This window comes from Parambassis ranga, chromosome 8 (assembly GCF_900634625.1).
Source record: "Parambassis ranga chromosome 8, fParRan2.1, whole genome shotgun sequence".
Classification (NCBI taxonomy): domain Eukaryota; kingdom Metazoa; phylum Chordata; class Actinopteri; family Ambassidae; genus Parambassis; species Parambassis ranga.
Window position 1 is genome coordinate 2726020 of NC_041029.1, and position 21047 is coordinate 2747066.

At 49.3% G+C, this 21047-nt stretch overlaps 2 protein-coding genes, 1 long non-coding RNA gene and 2 other non-coding genes across 7 annotated transcripts; 2 read left to right on the top strand and 3 right to left on the bottom strand.

Annotated features, from left to right (window-relative positions):
* Nucleotides 1-407: 407 nt before the first annotated feature.
* fbf1 (Fas binding factor 1) lies at nt 408-8738 on the top strand. 3 transcript variants are annotated; one of them, XM_028411225.1, is made up of 32 exons: nt 408-807; nt 906-936; nt 1175-1222; nt 1315-1360; nt 1444-1504; nt 1580-1630; nt 1700-1820; nt 1892-1972; nt 2062-2103; nt 2540-2653; nt 2730-2847; nt 3008-3153; nt 3288-3381; nt 3451-3846; nt 3925-3963; nt 4052-4098; nt 4317-4478; nt 4554-4603; nt 4678-4722; nt 4800-4925; nt 5000-5100; nt 5183-5389; nt 5467-5574; nt 5777-5916; nt 5993-6111; nt 6191-6313; nt 6396-6572; nt 6647-6823; nt 6894-7031; nt 7095-7164; nt 7243-7373; nt 8162-8737. In XM_028411225.1, the coding sequence occupies exons 1-32, from the start codon at nt 799-801 to the stop codon at nt 8351-8353; spliced, it is 3510 nt and encodes a 1169-aa protein (XP_028267026.1). In that variant the 5' UTR covers nt 408-798; the 3' UTR covers nt 8354-8737. The 3 variants fall into 3 exon arrangements, with proteins under 3 accessions (XP_028267026.1, XP_028267025.1, XP_028267027.1); XM_028411224.1 differs by lacking the exon at nt 408-807 and having other exon boundaries at nt 885-936; nt 8162-8738; XM_028411226.1 differs by lacking the exons at nt 408-807; nt 2062-2103 and having other exon boundaries at nt 885-936; nt 8162-8738.
* On the bottom strand, nt 8709-9890 carry LOC114439417 (uncharacterized). Its single transcript, XR_003671052.1, has 4 exons — nt 9456-9890; nt 9228-9291; nt 8978-9042; nt 8709-8799 (listed from the first exon to the last, which is right to left on the bottom strand). It is a non-coding gene; the product is annotated as an uncharacterized LOC114439417 (long non-coding RNA).
* On the bottom strand, nt 8873-8943 carry LOC114440655 (small nucleolar RNA R38). The gene has a single exon (XR_003671191.1). It is a non-coding gene; the product is annotated as a small nucleolar RNA R38 (small nucleolar RNA).
* Nucleotides 9115-9188, bottom strand: LOC114440656 (small nucleolar RNA SNORD49). The gene has a single exon (XR_003671192.1). It is a non-coding gene; the product is annotated as a small nucleolar RNA SNORD49 (small nucleolar RNA).
* Nucleotides 9891-10327: 437 nt separating the features above from the next.
* Nucleotides 10328-20818, top strand: sphk1 (sphingosine kinase 1). Its single transcript, XM_028411297.1, has 5 exons — nt 10328-10950; nt 15250-15399; nt 17688-17782; nt 18537-18652; nt 19222-20818. Exons 1-5 carry the CDS (start codon nt 10524-10526, stop codon nt 20105-20107), a joined length of 1674 nt encoding a protein of 557 aa, XP_028267098.1. The 5' UTR covers nt 10328-10523; the 3' UTR covers nt 20108-20818.
* Nucleotides 20819-21047: the final 229 nt, after the last annotated feature.

Genomic DNA, 21047 nt, shown 5'->3' on the forward strand with positions numbered 1-21047 from the left:
TATGATATAAAAAGTCGAACACGGATGCAGACCTTTTTATTAATAGCTTATCAATATGCTTACATCACATTCACCTGTTGGTTTTTGTGATAAAAGGCCTTGTAATAAATATTAAAAAAGACACAAATAGACTTAATCGTTTTAATCTTGAACAAATAAAAATGAAACATAACTATTGATTTAATTATTGGTTTATTGGTAATTTATTTATTATTACGCAATTGAATTGTGTACATTTTCAAAGAAAATGAGCTGATTATTTATTTATTATTTAAAATAATTAATAATTATCCCTCATTTAAAAAAACCAAAAACTATCCAAATCAGACTCTGTCTAAAACAGGTTTTCCAAGTCAGAGCATTTAAACTACTCTACCCACAATGCACATCGAACCGTAAACAGGAAGTGAATGTTTAAAGCCGCTGCTTTGAATCAAACCCGTGGATTTCTGTGGGTTTTAGCTGCATCTACCGGTCACCGCAGAGTTCGTGTTTAAAGTGTGAATTAGCTCCGGCTAAAGGACAACTTTATATATTATCAGACGCGGCGTGTGGTTGATTTTATCGTCCCGATTAAGTCGAACAGCTTGTTTTAAAACCTTCAGTACGATCAGCTGAATGTGATTAAAGCTGTCTACAGCTGTTTTAAATAAACACGTGTTCGAAAACAGTGCTGTTTCATCAACGTGAACGCAGATGCTATAAGCTAGCTTAGCCGAGCGGTTACCAATGGAGACGGGAGACGCCTAAACAGATTTAGCTAACGCTAGCTAGTTTGCTAGCTTCCTGCAGAGATTGATGAACATGGTGAGTCACGCTGCAGCAATGTTTTAAATTACTTATCACTGATGTATTGAAAATGTTTGTTAATTATGTTAATACTAATGTTTTATTGTTATTTACAGGCTACCAAACCGAAGGCTAAAACCACGAAGAGTGAGTACAGCAGAGGGTTAGCCACACATCACACTGTGTTTTATTATGCTAAATCCTGAAGCTGTCTGAGGACGCTTCTATCCTGGTGGAGACACAATATGATGCACAACACTCCACAGTACTCTGACCACAGCCACAACATGCATGCTCAGCATGATGCTCATGTCATGTGATCACTGTTCATACAGTACACGTGACAGCACAGTTTTAACTCTTACAGTATTTTTTCCCTGAAAAGGTTTATTCAAAGATGACGACATACTCGACAGCTTATTTGATGAGGACAGTAAGTGAGAACTGTTTCATTAGCACCTTCTCATCTTTTCTCTGTTGAACGTGTGCTTTAATGTGATTTTTTTTTAACCGTTTCCTTACCAGAGCAACCAGTTGGTGGAAGAGCAGCTCGTGGCCGTCCACCGACGCAGTAATAAAACTAGTTATATACTCCACGTCATACATCATCCCTGCCCCTGTCTGTGGATCACATGTTTCATCTGCCTTTTTCAGCTCTAACAACATCTTCAGCATGCTGGCAGACGAGGTGAAGAGGGACGGCCTGGACTCTGGGGTACGTAGGAAACAAGCACAGTTACTGAAGGGGTTAAATGATCATGTGACGCTCTTATTTTTATTTATATTTCAGGGGTCTGATGTGTCAGCGGCTGATCCCAGTGACATCCTCAGGAACATTAAGGTGGGTGACTGCAGGACATGACACGGTATGGGCAGAGCTCTGTTCACTGACAGCTTCCTCCTCACACAGGACATGGATGACATGGATGCTGACCTGTTTTCTTTAAAGAAGAAGCCCGGCTCAGCTCCGCCTCAGACCAAGCTGTTTGGTAATAAAGCATCGAAGAAAGACTCAAAGCCAGAGGCAGCAGGTAATCAGCGCTGCTGCATGAGCTCTGACCTTATCACATGCTCTGAAGTGTAAAGACTCTGTCTGCCACAGACGAGCCCAGCAGGGGAGAGAAGAAGCCGAGCTCTGCACCTTCATCCACAGCGCACAGCTACAAGAAGTTCACCTTCTCCGGTAAGACTGACACCGAGCTTCCTGGAAGTCAACACGAGCGCTGGAGTGATGCTGACTCACAGCTTTGTTTCTTCTCAAACAATTCACAGACAGTGATGGAGAGGACAAAGGTCAGGCAGCTCACTCTGCAGGTACATCAGTAGAAATGTGTGTGTTTGGAGTCAGATCAGATCAGCTGTCAGTCTGCATAGACTAGAAACAAAGATGGACGCCACCCAGAGCTTTAAAGCTCAGTGTGAAGGCAGAGTCCCTACATCTACATCATTAGTCCTGTCCCAGCACATGGATCATCAGATACAAGCCTGCACTCTTTTCTGCATGATCTTACCCACAGTCCCCTGCACAGGGTCACATGACTGAGGTGCCTAGAGACCATGTGAACTCGGTGAATGTCAGTTTATCCCTGCTCAAATAAGCTGAACACCATTCCAGTCAGAACAGTTACCCATGCTGTGGTGTTGTAGTGTGTCCCTGTTGTTTGCGTGTCAGAGCAGCAACCCCCTGAATGATGTTAGACCTATAGAGAACCAGCTCTAGAAACATACAAAGTGTCTGGTTTCTCTGCAGATGTAGGTGACCCCCTCCTCGACAGTCTGCTTCCAGATGAAACCAGGTCCAGACCAAGCCAGAGCAGACCTGTGTCGGCTTCCTCAGCCTCTCCCGTCCTGAAGAGGGACACAGGTGAGCCTCCCAGTCTCACTGGTCGTTATGTTCACATGTGATAATCAGACGCTGACCGTGTGTCTTCGTTCTTCAGCCAAGACAACAAAGAAATCAGACGTTACATTCGATGAAAACGACGATCACATGGACGCACTGGGGTTTGATAGTGACGCACAGAAGAAAGAGGCTCCACTCTGGTCCTCCAAAGAAAGGTAACAGCTGTGTTTCTCTTCTTCTTATTATTATTATTATAGAGCCAAGTGATAAATAATTCCTGCCTTACTGCTAAAAACAAGCATCCATTCTTCTTCTAGTTCCTCCTGACTGTTTTGCTCCTGCTCTGTCCTAACATGATCCACCTCTCACTCTCAGGAGCGAAGCCCCGCAGAGAGCTCGCAGCAAGATCAATGAGAGTCTGGAGAGTCTGCTTTCACCACATCTGCTGGAGCGACCGCCCACAGGTGAGAGGAAGCCCCCACCTGAGGAGAAGCAGCAGGAGAGGACGTCCACTGTGAGAGGTAACAGAGGCTGGGAGGACACGTGATGAGGTCATCCAGCTGTTTTTAGGTTTTAAGCATGCTTGAGTCTCAGCCCTGACATCGAGGGCCCGATCGACGCTGCACCTTTAAATCCTTTCGTCCCCATTCAACAGACTCGCTGTTTGAAGACGGCCTCACATTCGGATCTTATCAGCCCTCTCTGGTCTCCACTCCTGAAGGCCGTCAGTCCCGCAGACAGTCTGTCAGGTGAGCTCATATTAAACCGCGTCCCTTCGTCACCACTTTGACCTTCATAACTGAGGTCTCCCTCTCCAGGTTTTTCAACGAGGACGTCGGTGCCTCCGCCTCAGAAACAAAACCCAGACCCACCTCCTCTCGACATCGAAGCTCGGCCGACTGGCTCGGCCTAAAAACAGACACTGAGGATGAACCCAAAGAGGTGAAGATTGCATCACCACAGACCCCGTCCTCTCCTCTAATGGACAGAAAGACGTCCTCCAATGTTAATCAGGCCACAATGATGGCCTCAGAACCACCGGCTCGAGCTGATGACATCACCAAACAAACCAAGTCGGAGGTTTCTAGGAGTCAGCCAAACAAACAGGAGGAGGAAGACTGGTTAGCCAGCGCACTGAGCAGGAAGAAGACTCAGCCCAAGCTGGACGACTCTTTAGGTCTGGAGGAAAAAGTGGACCACAAGTTGAATTTAAGGTACTGAGGAAACGGCACACACACATGCAGAAACAGAGGAGTGTCTGTGAGTAATAACCTGATCTCATTTCACCGCAGAGCCAAGAAGGACACACCTCCATCCATCAGAGACACGAGGTGAGAGTTTTCTGTGTTTTAAATCCATCTAAGTGAGGCTGAAGGAATGTTTCCTCACTTTCTGCTTCTTCTTCCTCACACACCTCAGTCCTGCTGCTCGCTCCACCCCCGTCAGAGAGGAGAGGCCAGAGCCAGGTATTTAAATCCAGCACACACAGATCGGTGCAGATTAATGCACTGCACATGTGCAGACTAAACGGTGTCTCCCTCCCGTTCAGACACTGTTCACACTCAGCCCTCAGCTCCACCCCACTCTATAGAGTCCACCCATCATCACCTCCCCTCATCCCCACCACTGCGTCTCCACACTGAAAAAGACATCGGACAAACCTTTAGTGTGTCTCACCCCTCAGATCCCCCCACCTCTTCCGCTGCTAGCATTAGCCACCCTCAGCCCAAACCCCACCACCCTCCATCCAGGGTGCCATTGGAGCCCGCTCAGGCTTCAGATGGAGCCCAGCGACAGCCGCCGCTGCTCAGCTCTTTGCCTGCTGTGCTTCCAGGCCCAGTGTGGGGTAGGTAACACAGCAGCAGTTCTCTGTCAGCAGCTCAGCATCATCTTTGCTCATATCTTTTTTTCTGTCCTGCAGTTCCACAGCAAGGCCAAACACAGAGCACACCAGCTGCAGTCCCACAGCAGGTACTGAGGCTTCTGACCAGCAGTCAGCATGTGACTTTATTTGGCTGATCTTTTTGTCTGATGTCTTCAAACAGGTGACGCTTTCAGCCGACGGTCTGCAGCAGCTGCTCCTGCAGCAGGTCAGGACGTCCTGTTCTTACAGATTTGTTCATCTACTTCATCAGCTGCTCTAATTTTTGGGTTTTTTCCCCTAAAGATGATGCAGACCCAGCTGCTGGGTCTTGGTGGAGGTGTCGCTGATCCAGCAGTCCTCCAGAGACTCAAAGAACCATCTGCAGACTATCAAGCTTTACAGGCTCGTGTCATCCAGCTGGAGGGACAGGTAGGTGCTGCTGCAGCTGCTGACACCTCTGACCTCCACCCACCCACCTGAAACTGACCTGTGTTATCATCCAGGTGAAGACGCTGCAGCTGGAGCGAGACCAGAGCCAGCTGATGCTGGAGAACATGCAGCAGCAGCACAAACACAGCATGGAGCTCATGGAGAGCACACACAGGTCAGTGTGTCGACAGTTCATCCCACAAGCTTCTCTGTGTGTCTGCCTGCCTCACGTCGAGTCTTCCTGCGTGTGTTTCCAGGGCTCGGGTGAAGCTGCTGGAGGAATCGGCCGCCCAAAGAGAGACGCAAATGCAGCGCGAGTGTGAAGACCTGATGGAGCGCCTGTCCGCGGCGTCACGTACGGCTGAACAGGAGCGCTCAGAGCTGCAGGCTCAGTATCAGCGCAAACTGGCCCAGGCCCAGCAGGACCGGGACCGAGAGGTGGAGAGACTCCGGGATCTGCAGAGGTGAGACGGCGGCAGCAGATCACACACGGATCAGATCAGATCAGAGGTTTGTCACATCCAACATCTTTGTCCTCCAGGAAATCCATCTTGGAGATGAAGAAGGACCACGAGGATCAAATACAGAGACTGAAGAAGCTGAAGGAGGAGGAGATCGATGCAGTGACGAGCGCAACATCTCAGACCAGGTGTAACATTTGTCCTCTAGATGATAACATCGTGTTTTCCACCTGTTTCATTATGATCAGTCAGTGTGTGCTCTGCAGTGTAAAGTCCTGCTCCTCTCAATCATGGCTACATGGTAGAAATCTGCTGCAGACCAGACAGAGACTCTCTGAATGTTGGTCATGTGACTGCTGCTCACATGTGAGTCTTCTTGTCTTCGTTGAGGTCTCTCACAGGCGTGATTGAGCAGATGGAGCAGTTCTCCTCTCAGCTCGGGGAACTTTCGTCTCGGGTGGAGAGCACACACGAACACACGGCTCAGGGTCTGGAGCAAGGGGCGCGGCACCGAGACGAGCAGCTCCGAAGTACGCTTACTTGTACACAAAAACGAGACGCTGTGAGAGAGCGTGTCAAGTTGTTCATCTGAATGTTTGATTGCAGCGATGCAGGAGCGTCTGATGCAGCAGCAGAAGGCCATGGCAGAGGAGAGAGCCTACCTGAAGGAAATAATCTCCAGGATGGACACTCAGCTCAATGAGCAGCAGCGGCAGCTGGAGAAGGTGAGGACATACAGACAGCTTAAAGCGGGGTGAACAAGTGAGGAAGGATTCTAGGTCCGCTTGAATGCGTGTGTTTCAGGAACGGTGGAAGGTGACAGCCGAACAGGCCAAAGCAGAGTCCACCCAGAGGGGCCTGGAGGAGGAGCGGCGCGTCCTGACCATGCAGATCAGCATGGAGAGGGAGGAGCTGGAAAGAGCCAAGGTGAGGCTGTCAGGTCCACAGCAGAGCTTTCTACAGGGAGACTGTCTGCACCTCCACCCTCATCTCTCTGTCTCTGCTGTAGAGCGCATTACTGGAGGAGCAGAAAACAGTGATGCAGCACTGTGCAGACGAGAGGAGGAAGCTGGCGGCCGAGTGGGCGCACTTTCACCTGCAGGAGAAGCAGCGGCGCGACAGGGCCGAGCAGGAGGTGAGCAGCCTGCTGGAGAGGAGGGAGGGCTCCATCATCAGTCTGGCACAGGTGAGCTTCAAGATGGAGGTCATTCACTGGCTGGGACTCGGGTCAGTTCAGTAAAAAACACGTTTATATTACAGGAACAAGCTGACATGAAGCTTCGCACAGCAGAGCTAAAACGGAAGGAGACGGCTGTCACTCAGGAGCGAGAGACTCTGGACAGACTGAGAGAAGACCTGGACAGAGAGAAGGAGAGGATCAGCAGCACGGCCCTGAGGCTGAAAACACGAGCCCAGGAGGTGGAGGCCTTCAGCAAGGTAACCTCACACAGTGCTGGTGGCCACATGGAGCGAGGAACCCGGCGCCTGACGTGTTTGTTCTTCACAGCTCGCCGCAGACAAATATGAGGAGGGCGAGCGAGCGCTGCAGAAGGCGAGGCGTGTGGAAGGCGAGCACGAGGCGCGACTGAGAAACATTCACACCCAGACGGAGCGCCTGAGGCAGCAGGAGCAGAGACTGCTGAAGGTGTGTACGCTCACAGCGACACTCAGACCCAGCTTCTGCTTGAACTAACATGTGCTCTTACAGGAGCAGCTGAGACGGAGTGACACACACAGGCTGAGACCCAACACACAGATCCCCCCGCCTCTTCTGTCAGGTAGGCTCTGTCAGAGTTACCGCAGAAAAATGTCCATTTTAATGATGACGTTCATGAGCAGGGTTTATGTTTCTGCAGACCCAGCAGTACCAAACCCAGAGCTTCCTCCTGTGCTGAACGTCCCTCCTCCTTCTCCACCTCATCCGACCTCCTCACAGACCATGTGCCTTCAGGCCAGTCTGGCTCTGTGGAAGTACACAGCACAGAGGGTAACACTCTAAAACTATTACCAACTGTTTTAAAGTGGTGGCTGAAGGTAAAGCCCTGCAGAGGGCTATGTCCTTTATTACAGAAAAAAAGCTTTTACAAGTAATTTAATCACAGAACAGACGGTCCTATGAATAAACAGCAGATTCTATTTAATACACTCAGATCAGTAATACAGACGCACATTGAGTGGCTGAGTGTGAAAATGTTTGTGCAGATTTGGCTTTCAAGTCCCTTTAACAGCAGCTTCATCACCAGACTGCCAACTATGAACTTCAGTCATCAGAGGATAAAAACATTTAGCATGAACCGTGTCAAGGTTTAGATTCCTTTTGGTCATATTTAAAAATGTATGAACAGAACAAACAAGACGAAACACTTTGACTTTTCTGTGCCTCCACTGTGGCAACAAACTTCCATCCGACACAGCAGAGTGCATCCGTCAATAACGGATTTTCAAGAATTTTGCTCGAGGCACATCTGGAAAAGGCACTCAGATCCCTGTTTGACTTATGAAGATAAACTGAAGCCGTTTTAACCCGTTTACACTTCAAAAGATGTGATACTTCACACTCATTCAGGCTTCTCTGCTGTAGAACCGATGTTACAGTTCAGAGCTGAACAGCTGAGCTTCTTTCCACTTGTTTGGGGCTTTTTAGTCTTAGAGAAGATTTGACAGGAAGTGACAGATGGTGGATGTCACACAGCAGACGGTCACAGGCTCATTGAGTTCAAGACAAATATTTTGTTAACAATAATTAAACCTCCTTCCATTCTCTCCGGCCGGCAGGACCATGAGTTTCTTGAAGAGGAGCAGTTCTTCCTGGAAAATTTGAAGCGGAAGTCTTTCAACACAGACCAACAACAGTCTACACTGCAGGTGCTCAAAGTGAAAAAGGGGCACATGGAGCATGAGTTTGAAACTCCATACAGAAACCCCGTACGATGTAAGTGGTTGAATCGAACCAGCCCATGTTCATAGAGGGGACACAGGAGGGGAGGAGGTACAGCCTATGTCCACAAAGCCACAAGTCAAGCTGTACGTTCATTTTGGACATATGAAGATGTGTTAAGTTGATTTTAGAAGCTGTAAAAATATTGGGGGGGGGGGGGGGGGTCTGCGGGTCCTCCCCCAGAAACGTTTTAATGAAGTAGAAGCCATTTCCTGCATTCTGGTGGATTTCAACACCACTGACAGAAGTAAAGGGTTAACTCAACTGTTACTGAGAGATTCAATAACATTTTAAGCAATGATGACAAATACAAAACAAACTGTAAATGAAACAGTTTTGTCGTGCCTGGTGCTAAACACTTCTTAAAGAAAATGGACACAATACTTGAATTTTATGACTTTTATTAAACATTTCACATCAAACACTTAAGTTTCAGTGTATTCTTTAACATCCAGGCTGCTCACACAGACTCCATCTGTAAAATCAAACAGAACACTCATGTAATCAAACTGCAGCACTCAGCCGAAGACGCCCTGCACATGTCTCCAGGCAGCCTCAGGTTACCATGACTCCACACTTTAAGTTCAGACAGGGATAACTTGTATCATCACAGGCAGGGAGGACAGTCATGACGTGAACGTGTCTGAATTTACCCTCACATGTCCTCTTCTGGACCCGAGCACCTTCTTCTTCTGGTCTTCATCGGCTGCTGCAGCATCTGCATCAACAAATCAACACCTGATCAATACGTGCTCAGATCGTAGAGGACAGCAGCAGGTCTGACACGGCTTCTCAGAACAGCTGAGTCCAGCGTCAGTTATCGCATCAGACGGCACTTCCTATACAGCGGTTTTCATCAGTGAAAGTGTTAAAACAAACGAGAATGATGAGTGCACTACAAACCTTCATCAGCTTACTCCCTCCTCTTCCTCCCGTCAGTCTGTGTAGGGCAGCACGCGGGCCGCACCTGAAACAACAGCGTCATTAGTGAGGACCCGGCAGCAGCATGAAGCGTCCCAGGTCAGAAGCAGCAGGTCAGATACCAGGGTGTCCACATGTTTTCAGACAGGGATAACAAACTCATCACAGACTGCTCAGACACCAGCAGACAGCACGTGTTGACAGACTCACCTGAAAGAGTTAACGCCGTCCTTCTGGTGAGAAGCTGAGCCGCCTGTAGAGTTAAAACACACCAGTCGCTCATTTGAAGCGTCTCCTCTGACTGGTCACCAGCCTAACGCCCGGCGTGCTCTCCCTGCACGTGTTACTCAGGCTAACTGCTAGCTAGCAGCTACTAGCACCGCTAATCCGCTGCTATTTCCCCTCATAGTAAAGTCTACCACATTAAATATCGTCTCAGGCGTGTTGAACCTCCCGCTTCATGGTGGGTGGTGTTCGGCAGGTTTCATATTTTGACGTAAAATAAGCTCAGCGAGTGGAAACTTCATGTTTGAACCGCAGCTTCTTCCAGCAGCGGAGAGAAGGAGAAGAAGACCGGAACTCTCGCGTGAGTACGTTTTTATCAACGTTAAACGTCACGTGTCACGTGATTGGTGAGTGGGTGTGGTTTAAATTCAATTTATTTTAATACATTTACGATTATAAACAGTCAGGAAAAATATGTACGGATATAAAGATTAGATCGATGACTCGAAGCATCGATGGTGCATTCACGTCCCGTGGAACTATAGTGTTTTTAATCAATAAATGTATATAATATAATAGGCCTATATAGAATATAATCAGCGTGATCCATCTGCAAACTAACTAATTCAAAACGAATTTTAAATTTTACAAAACAAATGTAAGTCATTAAAATTCAAACCACCACTTTAAATTAATGACTTAATTTAATTCATTCCTTCAGATGTTTTGATGTTGTTTTTTTTTGTTTTTTTGTTTTTTTAAAGATGTTTTGATGTTTAAAACACGATAAATAATCAAACACGGTCGGTTACAGGGAAAAGAAACAGAAAATAACTCGGCGCTTCATCGGGGGGAAGTTTTCCGCCGCTCCCGCTCCGGACAGCTGCTCCGTCACTGCCGTTCCTCCTCCGGTCACTAGGGAGAGACTGTGCACCGGGTGCAGCCGCTCTCCTTTGGCTGAAAGCATCCCACAGCAGGCTGGAAGCTCCTGGGTCTGCACCGCTCCGCGATCCGCTCACCGGCCTGCGGGACGCGTCGCACTCTCCGTCCGGGATGGAGACAGACGCCTCTGATCCGGACCCATCCCACCAGCGGAACGGCTTCGTGGGCGTGCTGTACGGGGAGTTCAGCGACACGCTCAACGACAGGGTCCGGTACTCGGTGAGCCTGACGGAGAGCGCTCTGACCATCCAGAGGATCTCCGCGTCACCCGGCCGGACCAAGGTGGTGTTCAACTTGACCGACTGTGTGGGCTGCCGCGCGTACAGAGGCCCGGACAGCGCGGACGTCGGCGCCTACTTCACGGCGTATTTCTACCCGTTCAAGCGGCGCTGGATGAGCGCGGGGCTGACCCGGCAGAGAGTGGAGCAGTGCTTTCGGGTCGCGCTGGTCCAGGACCCGCTCGCCAACCTCCTGGAGGCTGAGAGATGGGCTCACGCCATCAGGGACGCGTCGGTGCTGCAGGCGCCCCGGAGAGACGGTGAGAGGCGGGCTGGAGCCTTTAATCAACTTTAGGCTGTGGAAAGCTGCGTGTGTGTTCAGATGTGTGTCAGGCTGCTGCACGTTTAGGTTTAAGTCTTAAAAACTCTGACAGAAACTCAGAGGCCCAGAAACCGGTCTGACCTGCTCTACCTGCTGCTTATCAGAGGTCACAGCAGGGCCTCTGAAAACACTCTGAGTCAGGACTTCAGAATATTTAAAAAACATAATTCAGAGAAAATCTCAGCTCAAGAATTCTGGGAGGAAGCCTGAATAAGAGACAGAATCCTGAGATTAAAAACCAGATCTTTAGATTAAAGTCAAAGTTCTGAGATGAGAATGAATCTTTAATAAAAGTAAAAAGAACAGAGACTCTGATAAACTCTCATCTCACAGTGTGTGTGATGCTCTTCATCACGCCTCGCTCTGATTCTTTGTCTTCACTCTCATTATCTCCATCCTGCTGCACAGTGACAGCCTCATTAACATGGAGTGTGTGTGTGTGTGTGTGCAGCTCATTAGGTCTACCACTCATGGCTGTGTTTATGATGCAGTGTGTGTGTGTGCGGGGTCAGGTGATGGTGCAGTGTTTTAATGTGAAGCAGCCGTGCACCTCGGGGCCGTCACAGACCAGGCGGATATTTGACTTGGCAGTGACCAATTTGGAATGTTGGCTGCCAAAGATGGAGGCAAGTGTGAGCGGCGGCCATGAGGAATGAGGTCGCCCTCCCGCCAGCAGCCTCCAGGTGAACACTGCACACAGGGGGGTGAAGAGGATGATGATGATGATGGTAACCTGAGAGCCGACTCAAAGAAGTGTGTGTGTGTGTGTGTGTGTGTGTGTGTGTGTGTGTGTGTGTGTGTGTTTTCCGGCTCCTCTTCCTTTCAGTGATGATGCTGTGATCTTTAATTTATCAGCTTGGTTTAGCGTCTCAGATCCAGGCCAATGATCCAGTATTTAGGGGAATATGTTACGTGCTTTAAATGAGTGAGCTAATAGATGGAGCCTGGAAGAGTGTGTGAAAGTCAGCCTGACTCACTAATCCCTCCTCACAGTGCAGTTAATTGCATGTCATCTCATCTGGGGCTGCAGATGGAAAGGTTGGATTAAAAGTGCAGTGGCTGCAAAAGATTTAGAGCCAGCGTGCATGCTGACACACAGAGGACGAACTCTTCATCACCTTCATGTGCAGGTGTTTCATTTGTTTGGCTGACATGTTGGAATGTTATCATCAGACAAATATTTACACACGTTTATCTCAGATTTGGCATTTTTTGGACTCTATTGGAGCTCCAGAGTGCATCAAGGATTCCCCTAGAAACTGAGTCTGTGCACTCTGAAAGCTCACATGTGTGTTACATGTGTGCTCCAGGAGGGGGCGCTGTTCTTTCTTTCTGTTTCTTTAAGTGTTCCATCTTCAGGCTTCAGTCATTTCCGGTAGCTAGCATTCAAAGATCCTCAGAGGCTTTTTAAAAAATCTGAAAAAAAGTTGCTCAGGAAAGCTAGCTAGTAGCAGTTAGCATGCATAAGCATTAAAGACATTTCGACCCCCTCCTGTGGTAAATAATGGTATTGCAGTATGATAAAGTTTGCAGCAGCTGGTTAGCGTGCTAACTTCTCGGGTGTTTTTTACTATTCTTTTCAAGTTTTAGAAACACAAAGGAGCGGGAGGAGAAAATAGAAGCAGCTGTTTGGTTTCCCACAGTAGCCTCAGGGTCAGGTGTGTGTCTGTCAGTGTGCGATGTCCCTGAAGGCTCCACTGAAGTCGTTGTGTCCTTCTCTGTGAAGGAGACGAAGACGACCTCTCACCCGAGCCGGCGTCTGCGTCCCTCCGGAGCTTCCATCTGCGTCTCTGTGACACTCGGTGGTGATGGGCTGTCAAGCCGCCACTGCCGCCGCCTCGTCTGGTGACGCCTCAGTGGGCAGTGGTGTTTTTTCTCTGTGGGCTCCGGCAGTCAGCCAGTCCTGGAATGTTTGCAGAAGCAGCCTGAATACAGAGCTGCTCCGGAACAGGACGGCCTTCACAGACATGATCCCACCTGTGATACCAAAACACCCGTCACATCTTTATTTAGATCCTCTCGGATTGTGCACATGTGGAAATGAGACGAGCTCCTCTCCATCAGTGTCGCACTTGTTAGCGCCATATCCTGTCTACCTGTCACCTCACCCACTCTGTGTGTGTGTGGTTACCCACTTGTGACAGAAAAACACACACTGCAGCTGGAAGTTTGTTTGCCGGAGCGACAGGCAGGATGTGCCTGCAGATATCCGACTTCACATCTCAGACACATTTCACACTCACACACTACGTATATCCCGACACACACACACACACACAGCATTTTCATTCACAGTGACAGCTTCTGGAGAAATGATGGAAATGGAAGATAATCTGTCGTCTCCTCTGACTTCACACACCGTTTATATCCTGAGTGTAGAAAATAAACATAAACATGCTGCTGATGCTGAAACATCATTCATAAAATCAGCAAAATAAACAATCACTAACACACCTGCAACATGTGTGTGTGTCTACTGTAGAGCTGAATATTAGTTCCTCAAAAGTCACTTGCTGCATCCTTTGAAGGGCACATCTGTAGACTGATGAAGGGCTAATCGTCCCTTTCACACTGGGCAAAAACCCACTAACTATACTCACTGCCAGCTTATTGTTGCTATGCCCTGCCTTGTCACCTGGCTCTGCAGCAGTCACAGATATTTATCAGCAGGAATGTACACATGCATGGTCTGATGGTCGCTCCTCTTCCTTCTGCTCTGCCACTCTTCTGTTCAGCTGCAGCTGCTCCGTCACAGACTGAAATATCTCAACAACTGCTGGATGGATGAAGTGTGCAGATGCTCATGGTCCCCAGAGGACGACGCATATTTCTCTGACGCATCATTTATTGTAGCATTCAAGCTGCCCCAGAGTTATTTCAGGGCCTTTGACCTGTCCGAGGGCGTCTGTGAGTTAATGAAGTGGATGAGGTTCAGTCTGCACACTTGAGTGCAGAGTCGGGCTCTAAAGCTCGTTCACTGACAGGTTCCACTGTGTTCTGGAACCTCTGTGTCCGAGAGCCGCATTGTGCTCGGATACGAGTGGAAAACAATGCTGGCCCTGTGTGGATGAATGGAGGCGGTTTGGCACGTGCCTGTGTGTGTTTTTGCACTCTCGCCTCGCTCCTCGCTCTTCCTGGCGGCTTCACACCTCTTTCTCTGAGATATTTTTGCACCTCGGCTCCGATGAGGCATCGCAGGTCACAGAGCTACAAACCGCGAGGAGGGAAACGACTCTGACAGATGTTTAGTGACACATCACAGCGTTTGTTTCTGACACTAAAGATGACTGCAGACATTTATTAATGGAGGACATTGAGACCAACGTCTCTGTCCTCCTCCCCCCAGAACGGAAGGCTGTGTTTGTCCTTTCTGTTTCATTTGATCTGGTCCCAGATGACTCGGCATGCCCATGTAAAGTCAAGGACGTCCGCTGCGAAGTCCACCAGCAGAGAGGAGGCTTTAAAACCAGCACAGAGCTTCATGGACAAATATGTCAAATCTGTTCACTCTCTGTCGGTGCGTTTATTAGGGGATTCTGCATAACCCACGTCAACAGGTTTTAATAAATACATTCCTCTAATTTATCGACTTTTTCTCATACAATTCAGAAAACCCTTGTTATCTGTGACACCTGTGGCCGTTACATGAACTGCAGTTAGCGGCTTGTCTCTCTCACGCATGCTCATGCTCATGAGTGAGCATCCTGGGTGCTGTTGTTCTTTCTGTGAGTCAGGTGTGTGTCAGCCACCTGTGTGACTAACACTACATGTGACTAAATTAGCTAGCTAGTGTTCAGTCAGTGAAGCGACCCGCACAGCATCTGGGCATCGGTAAAACAGGCCATCTTTATTTTATGGACAATGATCCAGCCCCTGAGACTGATCGAGGCCGAGTCCCCACAAAGCCCCGCTCAGTAACGAGTCCTTTCTGTCGTCCTCTGAAAGCAACAGGAGCCTCATGGGAATGATAAGATGTCACAAACTGCTTTAATAATTGGTGAGATCCCGAATGAGAAGCTTCTGTGCGCCCGCTGCCTTTGAAACAAGTCACATTAGAATCCAGCCTTGTCAGCCTGAATGCTCTCACTGCTGCTGACTTCTTTTTTTCCCACAGTGCATTTCTGTGCCACAGAGGGGTCTCTATGGAGGGAGGAGCCTGTCCGTATACATTCTTTAAAACACTCCTCATGTGTTCATGTTGCCTTCATTCACATCCTCTGTGTGTGTGTGTGTTCAGGTGTGCTGTACACGGAGGTGCGCCGGCCGTGCAGAGTCATGATCCTGGTGAACCCTCACAGCGGCCGTCGACAGGCTCTGCAGCTCTTCACCGGGCACGTACAGGGCATGCTCACTGAGGCCTCCATCCCCTACACACTCGTCATCACAGGTCAGTCCAGTCACACACGCACACACACACAAACAGAGCTGCTTTTTAGTATTCCTGAAATGTGCATCATGCTTAAAGCCCATTGTCTCTATACAGCTGTGGACACCCCCCCCATTTCTGATGGTCAGGTGACTTAATGTTAAATAATTCAGGATTAGAGCTGTGACAGTGAGTCTCCACCTCAGCTCCACACAGATGTGTATTAGGTGGAGTCAGGCACTGCCAACATGGCGACAACACTGCTCTTTATAAGCCCATGGATGACGTCACAGATCCATCTTCATTTACAGGCTGTGGCATATTCATCTCAGGGGTTAATGGAGGTGTGGATGTCGATGGATATAGGAAAAATAAATATGTAGATGTATGCTCGGACTGTATGGCTGTATTTTCTGCCTTTACTTTTGCATCATCGGCGCCTCTGAACTTTGCGTGACCTCTTCATCTTCATCCTCTTCCTCGTTCGACAGAGCAGAGGTCGCCGTCGTTTCAGCAGCTGGATGTCAGAGTGACACGAGGCAGAGAAAGTGTGTGTTTATCTGATGTGTGTGTGCAGACTCCAGGGTCAGCAGCTGGATGGTGATGAAGAAACACACACAGAGTCATTACTGAAGTCAAAGTAGAATGTGGGTCACTGAGGGCCTTCGCTGGTCGGGTTCAGTGAACAGTGTATCACACCGGCTTTGCCTGAGGAAAGACAAGTACCGGTGGAGGCGCCTCTCGTGCCAGCGTGTACCTTTTACATACTGTATGAAGCATCCAGTTTATTCCTCACCCGGGTTTACCTCAGGAGGAGGAGGAGGAGGAGGAGGAGGAGGCAGCTGTGCTTAAAGTGAAAGTGTTGGACCACGGTTTGAAGAACCACCAGCTGGGTTAAGTAGAAGCTGGAGCCGATGCTGCCTCCAGGATTCAGGTTTGCATCTGGCAGTGACCCCTGAATGAGGAAGTAGAGCGTCAGGCTCAAAACGCTGAGTCAGCGGTGTGATGCGGTCTGTCAGCACAGCACTGCATCAACGCCTCCAAGCGAACAAGCAGCAGCAGCACGAGCACCGAGCAGAGAGAGAAGGAGCGGGGGGACAGGTGGAGGAGCTCTGACCTCCATCCACGCCTTCACTGGCATTAAAGATCCCTGTCTGACAAAGACAAAGAAGTTTAAATGAGATGCGAGCAGATGTGAGCAGGTTCTCACTTGTACTTCCTGTTATTATTCTGGAATTAAAAGGATCAGACGCTTTTATGATGACCTCCACCATTGATGTCTGACCACCAAAAATTTGACAAACAGATGCGAAGGTTTCATATTGACATGATTAGTTATGGACTAAAACGTATATATTTGAAGGTCGCTGTGACCTTTGACCCTTTAAAGCTTAAAGTATAACCTGGGACTCAAGAGTTTGTACCAATTTCAGAGACATTCAGATGTTGTGATTACAAGCCATGTTATTGATGGTACGACCTTTTCTAAGGTCACAGTTCCCTTTGACCTCTGACCTCTGACTAATAGGACCACGGTGACCAAAACCTTTGACTTCAAACTAAATGGAGTAAATATTTCTGTTCCCTTGAGGGTATAAACTTCCTGAGGCCATAATGGACTTGAACTTTGACCTTTGACTTCATGCCTGAGTTTGGGTAAATATTTGTGGCAAATATATGTTTACCAGATGTTGACAGATGTGAGGTCTTGGTGACCTTGACCTTTGACCTTTGCCTAAGTTTGAGCCCAGCTGAACGTTTGTACCCAGTCTGACAACCTTCCGTTCACAAGGACGGGATGGATGGAAGGCATAAAAATATCAGTACTGATTTAATGTCTGCCGTCCTTCCGCTGTCTCTTTAAAGCCTTAGACACACACACACTCACACACACACACACACACACACTGGCAGCAGTGCAGACGTTAATGCTGCTGGGATGAGCCCACAGAGATCCCCTGCAGAGAGAGCCACTCAAGGACGCTGCCAATAAAACTAGGCTGAACAAACAGCTCACTGCTCTGCCAGCGCATTAACCAACACACACACACACTGAGTACACACATGCAGATATTTGTCAGTCACGGATGTTTGCAGGCTGGCTAAGCTGCCTTGGAGCTGTTGAATAGCCACTGGATTGGCTAATGTGATACGTCTGTCCTGATGAGGGGAAATTGAATCTCTTTTCTGCCTAATCTCGCTGATCCTGCCCCGAAGGCGAGCCATGAAGGCAGCTCGTCACTTTTCTCTGCCCTTGTCCTCGTTTTTGTTTCACCACTTTTCTGATTTGTGTTTTCTGTCTCATTCAGAGCACCAGAACCATGCGCGGGAGCTGGTGAGGAAGGCGGACCTGTCGCAGTGGGACGCTCTAGTCATCATGTCCGGAGACGGGCTGCTGTTTGAGGTGCTTCCACCTACAATTTGTGATCAAGTCTCATTTTCGTTCAATAGATGCTTTATGTCAGGAGTTTGGCCGAAGGTAGAAGCATCCTTTCATGCATCTTTCAACATCTTCCTTATCTCTTAATCCAGCAGTTCTGGAGGACATGAATCGTTTCTTTATAGAAGTTCACATCAGTGATGACATTAAAATGGCGACCACTGAGCTCCTCCATCCTGTTGGAGAGGTGTCAGTGTGAGGTTGTAGATCAGGTGAACAGGTGTTGGATGATGGTGGACTTGTGGTCTGGATCCTGTTGGTCTCCTCCTGTACTTGTCTCAGAGATCAGCCCCTGTAACAGTGTGACCCTTTTCCAGGTGCCCAGCAGCGGAAAACAGAGACCATCACCTTGATGCAGACCTCACTGATTTGGAGACTCTGTCTGTTTCCACTGTTTGGATTGTTCTCTGCTCTGTGGTTGGAGGTGGTGGACCCAAGTCTGATCCATGGTTACAGACCACTGCAGAATTCTCTCAGGATCCTCCTCAGAAATGACAGATAGTCAAGCGGTTCATCAAGTAGTTGGATGACCCAGTTAGCTGCCAGTTTGACCCAAGTCAGAAATTTGAATTCTAGTGACAAGCTCTACCTGAGGCCACAGACTAATCAGTCACCCCTTGTGTAAGAACATGTTAGAATCTCCCTGTCAGGTGTTTATCCCAGCTCCTGGTCCTGCACTGACCTTTTTCTTCTGGTCTGTTTGTTCTTTTTCTCTCAGGTGATAAACGGTCTGATGGACCGAGAGGACTGGCAGGAAGCCATCCAGACCCCTCTGGGTATTCTACCAGGTGGCTCCGGTAACGCCCTGGCTGCATCCATCCACCACTACTCACAGTGAGTCTGTCCATTAATGAGTCATTTAAATGCACGGGCTGACGGTGCAAAAGACGACCTTTCCTCGGTCTAAAAAAAAGGGGAAAAAAGCCCATTTATCTCCTCTCTGTGTAATTACACCAAAGGCTGAGTGGGCACATCGCTCCTCAGGAGGCAGGAGCTGCTCCGCCGAGCAGGAAGAGGTCGTTTCAGGTAGCTGCAGCTCTCACAGGAGTGATGTAATGGGTTTAGAATCTTGCACATTATGAGTGATTATAGTCTGGAGTGGAGCGGTGAAACTTGGACACATGTCCAGGGAATCATCTCCACCTGCTGGCTGCTTGTTGGCACGACATCAAAGGAGGAGCACTGAAGAACCAAAACAGTGTGACCCTCAAAGATCCTCACACTAAAACCCCTCCACCAACACTGAGCATGTATACGCTTTAAATCCAGTAGGATCCTTTGGTGGACTGGGTTCCATCCTGCTGGTGCCTCTCCTGACCAACACTAAGATACATGACCTGATACTTCCTGATAGCAGATACTCTGCTTTGATCACCTTTAAAGTCTTGATTTGTGCTTCTCAGGTCACCTCCTGCATGGAACGAGGAGCTGCTGCTGAGCTGTGGCTTCATGCTGTGCAAAGGTCTGGTCAGCTCTCTGGACCTGGTGTCGATCCACCTGGCCTCCAGGCAGCGCCTCTTCTCGTTCCTCTCCCTGGCCTGGGGCTTCGTGGCAGATGTGGACATCGAGAGCGAGAAGTACCGCCACGTCGGAGCTATCCGCTTCCTGATGGGCACCCTGGTGCGCCTGGCCTCCCTCAGAGTGTATCAGGGCCGGCTGGCGTTCCTCCCAGTTAAGGAAGCACCCAGATTTCCAAAGGGGACCATCAAGACTCACCACCCACCCTCCACACCTCAGCACCCCTCACTCTGCTCCTCCCTCCGCTGCCGCCTCGCACCCAGCACCTCTCCAAACCTGTGCAACAGCACAAACTCCAACCACAACACCATCACCAACCACACCATCCCCACCAAGAGACCTGAGGCCCAGAGCGACGGTAAGATCGGAGCCCCTCTGGACTCTCTGCTGCCCGGCCTGGACCAGCCAGTCCCAGACAGCTGGACAGTGGTCAAGGAGGAGGACTTTGTCCTGGTGTTGGCTATCTACCAGTCTCACCTGGCTGAGGATCTGTGGACAGTTCCCGGAGCGATGGCGGACGATGGGTTGATTCACCTATTCTACGTGACGGCGGGAATCTCCCGGCCCGCCCTCCTGCGCCTCTTCCTCGCCATGGAGAAGGGCGCGCACTTGGCGTGCGGCTGCCCCCACCTGGTGTACGAGAAGGTGAAGGCCCTGCGGCTGGAGCCCATCACTCCACACGGTATGATCACTGTGGACGGAGAGATGGTGGAGTATGGGCCAGTCCAGGCTCAGGTCCACCCGGGACTGGCCAGGCTCATCTGTGGATGATTATCTGTCCGGCCTGGCCTGTCGTCCTCGGCCTCGGTGTCTGTGTGTTTGTTTTCAGAAGTGCCAAAGACATTTTATCAGCCTGGAGATCCCTCTATTTTTCTAAAGAGACGTTCTATTTTTATGGACCCCCGTCCCCTCTCTGTGTTTGATTCAGGGTCAAAGCCATGGATGTTTGTTCATGCTGCTGGCTGGTCCAGGCGCACAGGAGTGAGGAGGTTTCATGTGTGTGTGTGTGAGATCTTTATGTACATTGGTGTGCACTCAAGTGTGTGTATGTGTGCATGAGGAGCTCTGGCCGTGTGGTGGCTGAGGAGTGCATTGTGCACTCTGCTGTCGGACCTCATCAGCACGGCACACGTGAAGAGAAGTCATTTTCCCGTCCTGGGAGGCTCCAGAAGAGGCCACGCCCCCCTCCTGGAAGCACTGCCTCCACCTCAGCCCGGTAACCGAAGGAAATCCTCTGACGGATCTTTAATCTGTGCATAGTTTATATAAAAGATTTGACAATCCCACACCCTGTCGTACTAAGCATTAGAACCCTCTTCGTCTTCCTCCTCCTCTTCCTCTTAATGCTTCTCCTGCTAACAGAAACCAGGTTACACCTCCACCGCCAGTCCATTTCCTGTTCAGTTCTCCTGCTTCATCTGCAGCCTTCATTAAACTGCCTCCTCTCACACACTTTCTTTTCCCCCACCACCCACCTTCACACACACACACACACACACACACATACACACACATGTTCCCTTGCATCTCTGCAGCACTTAGTGAGGGGGAGGGGTACAGTCTGCCTGTGCATATGATCCCCTCTCCTCTTGCCGTCTTAAGATTGTGCTCCCTCTCCTCCCATCAGCACCTAATGTGTCCTTAATACGAAGCTTTACGTCTGCGGCCGCATGTCATCGTTAACACGAGAAGCTTTCAAACACCAGACTGA

Coding starts and splice junctions, on each gene's coding strand:
- fbf1 (XM_028411224.1), top strand. CDS start 885: ATGTTTTATTGTTATTTACAGGCTACCAAACCGAAGGCTAAAACCACG. Junction 4,926..4,999: donor TCATCCAGCTGGAGGGACAG/GTAGGTGCTGCT, acceptor GTTATCATCCAG/GTGAAGACGCTGCAGCTGGA. Junction 7,165..7,242: donor CCCCCCGCCTCTTCTGTCAG/GTAGGCTCTGTC, acceptor ATGTTTCTGCAG/ACCCAGCAGTACCAAACCCA.
- sphk1 (XM_028411297.1), top strand. CDS start 10,524: ATGGAGACAGACGCCTCTGATCCGGACCCATCCCACCAGCGGAACGGC. Junction 17,783..18,536: donor GAGACGGGCTGCTGTTTGAG/GTGCTTCCACCT, acceptor TTTTTCTCTCAG/GTGATAAACGGTCTGATGGA. Junction 18,653..19,221: donor TCCATCCACCACTACTCACA/GTGAGTCTGTCC, acceptor TGTGCTTCTCAG/GTCACCTCCTGCATGGAACG.